This window comes from Malurus melanocephalus, unplaced genomic scaffold, assembly GCF_030028575.1.
Source record: "Malurus melanocephalus ecotype Western Australia unplaced genomic scaffold, MMel_1.1 scaffold_235, whole genome shotgun sequence".
Lineage (NCBI taxonomy): Eukaryota > Metazoa > Chordata > Aves > Passeriformes > Maluridae > Malurus > Malurus melanocephalus.
Window position 1 is genome coordinate 1120354 of NW_026623467.1, and position 6000 is coordinate 1126353.

At 46.3% G+C, this 6000-nt stretch overlaps 1 protein-coding gene across 1 annotated transcript in view; it reads left to right on the top strand.

The window, feature by feature from the left end:
* Positions 1-6000, top strand: part of GALNT14 (polypeptide N-acetylgalactosaminyltransferase 14) — a 92861-nt gene that overhangs the window by 51800 nt on the left and 35061 nt on the right. Inside the window, exon 3 of the mRNA XM_057374890.1 lies at positions 471-569. Within this exon, the coding sequence (XP_057230873.1) occupies positions 471-569 (99 nt within the window). The remainder of the gene's footprint in view (positions 1-470; positions 570-6000) is intronic.

Consider the following 6000-nt stretch of genomic DNA (forward strand, 5'->3'; position numbering starts at 1 on the left):
TCTGGTTATGCAATTAAGGCAGAATTAATAAGAAAACAATTAATTTAGAAACAAGGCTTGGCTTACCTTGCAGCTGRCTGGTGGGAGTGGCTGCCTCAGGAGGCTGGGAGTGAGGTGGCTTGGAGCTGGAGCTGCAAGGATGCTCTTACCTCTGCTGGTGTCACAACCCAGGGCATGGGAGGAGCACTGGGRGTGGCTGGGATAGYCCTGGTTAGAGGAAAGGGCTGCCAGCTCCATTCTCATCCCTYCACATTAATGACAGTAAAGYKCTTTGTTTTTTTAATCCTTGGTGAYTTCCTTGGCRGTTTCTGGACTCCTTCAGAAAYRATTCACACAGAAAAMCTCTTATCTATTTATTTGTAATAGTGGTAGGACCATTTACTGATGGATTCTGTTGTCTGCGTTGACAAAGTGAGCTCCACTTAGAATTGCAGCGCCTGAATGACCTTTTCTGCTTTGTCCCTCCCCAGGTGCACAACTTTGCACTATGACCAGGACCTCCCTCCCACCAGCGTGGTCATCACCTTCCACAATGAGGCCAGGTCCACCCTCCTGAGGACAATTCGAAGGTAAGAGCTCCTGGGGGTCTCAGAAAAGAGGGTCAGTGGGCCAGAGGTCATCACGAATAAAGGCAGAATCTGTTTGCACTCACCACAGCACCAGGGGCAGAGCTGCCAGCTCTGTCTCAAACGATGACCAGGAGAAATCAGTGTGAAGKTTGGCCCCTGAGAAGTAGTTTTTGCAGTGGGATGCTCAGGAAAGCGAGGAGCTGTGCTCCCTTAGGGTCTGGCATGGGAAACTCTTGAGGGAGTACCAGCAGATTAGCCAGAGTCTGGGCTAAGAGCTTTTCCATCCAGCTGGGTAGSAGTACTCAGCTGCATTTTGTTCTGCTCCTCCAGGGACAGCTATCATTGCATGGCAGTCTGCTCCAGTGCTGCTCTGTGAGCCTCTCCAGTGCCCCATGGAGTGCCAGAAAGGATTGCTAATTGAGAAGCCCTAATGACACACACACACAGCAGATTTTCAAGGCTGGTTCCTGCACTCCTGCAGACACGGTGGAGCACTCTGGGCATGTGGCCATTCCTTCATTTGCCAGTTTGTTCTTGGCTGTGTTTTGCTGTTGTGGATAGATTGAAGGCTTCATTTTCACTGCAGCTTTTGGAAATCAGTGTTTAATCCCAGCGTGTGCCTTGAACCTGCAGGTTCCCTTGTGGAGAGATCTGGTGAGGTGTGTCCAGGTCTTGGCTGGGGGGTGCCCCTGTAGCAAGCTTGGCTGTGCTGTGCTCTGCGCCAGTGTTGTTTTACAGCTGCAGTCATGTGCACATGGTGAAGGTCTGTGCCCTGCTGCAGRTCTTGTCTTTTAAACCCTGGCATCCCCAGGGACTTCTTGCCATTGGTCCCACTGGGATTGCTGGTTGTGGGGAGGGTTCAGCTGTGTCCTATTCACTGTCAGGTCCTCACTGAGCTTTTCTCTCAGCATCCTTCCTCAGGTGAGCGTGTCCAAGGGCCACAAGTGAGTTTGACAGTCCTGAAATTGAATTCCAGCTCTGCTTCATGGTTCCATGCCCAGTTCTGTCTCCTTCCCTCACACTCAATAATCTGTCWCTGCTTTTTCTCTCTAGGGTGTGTGGGTCTTGGGTGACATTGATACTTGGTGCTGTGTACCACTTCCTTGGTCCTGGGCCTTCTGTTCGGTCTTTACAGTACCTGGCATGTGTTTGCCATTCTCTAGAACCAGCTGTAACTAGTGGCAAGTGCAGTCCTCTAGCCTCTGAGACACAGGGGATTGTGCAGGGATTGATTTTAATCTCATTTCTCCYCATAACTCAGCACCTGACTGTCCTGCCAGGTGTGATCATGAGTGATGCTGTTATATGAGAAAWGTTAGAACCCATGGTACAGCTCTTATGCCTGGATCCCCCGTATCTGGCTTCATTAGAGAACAATTTGTTGCTGTGATGCAAGGTTAGAAATACAGGTWCATTGAATTTTTGTTTCTTCCTCTGGATTACTATCCTTTGAAGTTTCTTATTTCCAGGTTAAAAAGATTTTCTTCCTTGTTCCTCTTCTTTTCTTCTGCTTGCCTTGATTAATTGGCTTTATTGCCTTCTTTACCTGCTGTGTGATTTCCACCAGAGCTTCGCCCCTGTGCATTGCTCCTCCTCGCTTGTGGGCCAAGGCAATTCCAGTGCTCATGTTTTCTGTTGGGAGCTTTTCCCCAGCTGGGGACCCTTCTGACCCTCTTTCTTGTRGGTTCATCTCCCAACAGTGCCAGAGCCCCACAAAGTATCCCACTGAGCTWTGCCACAGAGGCAAGCCCAGGCAGTGAGGAATTGAGATGACAGCCTTGGGTCCCCATCTCCTGTTCCTCTCCCTGGGCTGAGATCCTGAACTCTCCTGAGCTGACTCCCTTTTCCTGGTCCCCATGGTTTGGAGGTGGCCTTTTGGTGCAGGGTTCCCCGTTTACCTCTTGGGTGCAGTGCACAGAGGCTTGCTTTGATCCAGCCAAGCCTAGGAATATTAATCCTTGGTGGCACGTTGTGCTGGTGACATTGTTCCTGCTTTGTCTCTCTCAGATGTGGCTGTGCACGTATTGCCACATCCCTGCCTCTTTGAGAGCTCCTCTGCCTCTTTAGCCTCTGTGGGTTAATTTGCTTTGCCTTCTGACTGCTTGGAGCTTTTTCCCTCTTGCTCGCCAAATCCTAAGTTTAATTAGATCTTCCAGATGATTCYGTCCCACAGTGGCTGTAACAACATGGATCATTTTCCTGGGCCTTTCAAAACAAACTCTGGCCTCCTGACAKTGCTTTGTGCTGTGGCCAACTGCTTTGAGCATTGTGGTGAGTGAATTGGGCACCTCTTCTGCCCTGTTCTCCCCAGCACATCTCCACAGAGCTATAACCCAGATGGACAGGCTGAGGAACAGAGCTCTCTGTCTAGCTGGTGGAAGATCTTGGATTGCAGACCTGGTTTCCTGAGTTCCACTGTGTTGGATTTTTCAGCCTCGTTGCAGAATCAGTGTTCTCAGTTATTTACATGGAGCAAGAAATGGGGAAGAGACATTGCTTGGCTTRTGCAAAGCTGTGAATGACGGGGCACTGTCCCTACAAAGGGGACACTTCCCACAGAACCCCGTGTAAACACAGAGGAATGGCAGATGGAAGCTGCTGAAGGCAGCAGCAGAGGGAATCGCCTTGTGCAGAAGGGATCATGTACCTGCTGAGCAGGAGGGATTTAGCTATTCCTGAGGTTTTCCTGGGTTGCTTGAGAGCCTCAGTGCTCCCCRGGTGCTGAGGCTGAGCTGTGTTGCAGGCTCAGTGTGTTTCAGGCTCTTGGCAGGAGGTGCAACACGTGGCCTCCACAGCACCCCTTACCCAGGTCACGTTGGGAGCGTTTGGGGCAGTTCCTTTATGAACATTTTGCTTTGTCAGAGTTATTGAGAAAAGCTGCTGGACTGTCTTGAATAATGAATTAATTTTAAAGTTTCATGACCACTTGCCAGCTGGAAGTAAAGCAGGGGGGGAAAAAAACCCGAAAAAGTAAATTTATCGAATGCCCAAATTTCTGCAAATGGTGAAGTCAGCATTTGTAAATGTGTGTGCAACTGTCCTTGTGAATATGTACAGCAGTCCAGGGAGTAGGGAATGGGTGTCATGAAAAAAGGAAATAGAAAAGGGGAGAAGAGGCCAGAAAGGAGGAGATGGTGAATAGCAAAGTAGCTCTTGAGATTTTTAATTTTTTTTATTTACTGTGCACAGGTAAAGAAAGTACTATTGTGTTGTTTCAACCATTCACTTTTCAACAAGTTCCTTATCCCTGCGTGGTTCAGTTTCACATATTTCAGGCAACAGGGCTCAGTGCCTAAAAATCGTGAGAGTTCTGATACTACATGAGATGGGACCATGTGAGTAAACCCAAGGGGTGGGAAGACAGGAGCAAGGGAGAAAATAAGCAATGCAGAAGCATTTAAAATAAAACAATAAAAACCCATCAAAACCACAATTTCTTTTTTCCTGTCTTTCCATCCTTTTCATACTAGCCTGGATTTAGCAAGGGAATCCTAATCCTGTCATGTGGATGACCTGCTGGGCAGAGGGTGAGACTGTCCAATTTGCTCTGCTGAGTGGCTTTTATTTATTTATTCTTCAAACTTGCAGCTGGGGAGCTCAGGGCAGGAATAAGAAAACTTTAATTATTTACCTCTTGCTGACAAACCAAAACACATCCTTTGGCAGGARTCCTGATGCAAATGCTTTGAATACCACATCAAATATTTAGATCATTAATTAGCAGAGTGAMTACGATGCCTTTCATTTTTCAGTGCTCACAGGTGAGAGAAGTGATGTCCTGGGCAGGCAGCACCTCTCACCCTCCCCTTGTGCCGCTGCCTTGTCTGCATTCAGACACATCTGAGACAGGGAGGTGACAAAGCCTCTGCKCAGGCAGCATTGGCACCATATAGAGTCTGTGCCATAACTGAAATGAGCCTGATTAAAGAAGCAAAAACAAGCCAGGTGTTGCACAGAAACTGTGTAATTAGCACTTTGTGCTGTTTTTTCATTTCTTYTTTTTCTTTTCTGCTTTTTGCTTAAACCCTGGACTTTTTTTTTCTCTTAATTTGCTAATCATCTCTCRTGGTGACTGAGTACACAGCCCTCCGTGCGCTTTTACCTTTTGATGTTAACATAAGAGAACTCTTGAATTTCAAAGAGCTTGGTGGGTATTTGAAAGAATAAAATGCGAAAGCCGCAGTGTAATCAAAGCTCATTATGGTTATTCTTGGTGTGATGTCTTTCTTCCTACATAATTAGCCATTTGGGGTTGTTGAAGCAGTTCATTTTGGTGGATATTTTCTCTTCACGCTCTCAGTCTGATTTCGATAATTGTGACCCTTGGCCCTTTTCATGCTTTATTATACTCCCAAAGGTGTTTTTCCCCCAACAAGTCCCAGTATGTTGCCATGGAGAGAATTAACGGGTTCGTGAATTCCCAAGGATGGGTGTCCACAGTCACCTCTCTAAAGCAAGTTGGTGATTACCAAAACCACACTGACTTTTGGTCACAAGGTCTAAATTCCTTCCCATAAACATTTTCCATGTCATACACGGTCAGGGTGACTTTTGCACTGGTATTTATCTGGAGATGAAATTGCAGGATCCGGTGCTTACCTCTGGGTAGGCAGAAAAGTCTCCCAACAAATTGTTGAGGAGGAAGGAAGAGGGACCTTACAATGAAAATTTAAGGTGAAATTCTCYATGGCCAAATTGGCATAAGGTAAAWCTGTTGAAACAAAGAAAACTTCAGTGTTGTCTTTTCAAGATAATTCAGCAGCAAACCTGTTCTTATTAGGKGGAGTAAGAGTAAGCACTTCTGGACTGGAGGCGCGAGCTTTCATTTTGATAGTAACAGGTCTTTTGGCAAGTTAAGGGAGAAAATGTTGTGATCTCTGGCTCAGCAGAACTTAAAAACTGTTTTGATTTGTTAAAATATGCCTATCACTGCAGTATATGTCTACCTATGCTTGATTTAAGGGAAAAAAAATCTATAATAACAGAGGGACTTCAAAGCACTCTAATATTGTCTTCTGATTTTACCCATATAAAAGGGGAAAAAAAGCCATGCACAGACATAAAGAAAAGAAAGTATTAAAAAAAAAATCAAAGCTGARCAGAGGCACAAGTAATAGAAAAGCCGGCTTTGAATTTTTAAAAGTGCTTTTATGGTCTGTCTGAAAAAAACAGCCCAAAAACTGTAATGTTGAAAATGTGGAGGATTTGATGCCTTTTTTCCCCATCCTCCCTGAGGAGTGCTGCAGGAGGGATGCTTACATTCCATGTTTCCAGCATCATATGTGCATTATTGTGTGATTAACACAGCACAGGCAGAAAACGCATCGGGGATGTGAATTTGGCTTTGCTGGGATGCAGGCTGTGTTGGGAAGGGGGCTGCAGTTGTAGGATTTGGCTTTGCTGGGATGCAGGCTGTGTTGGGAAGGGGGCT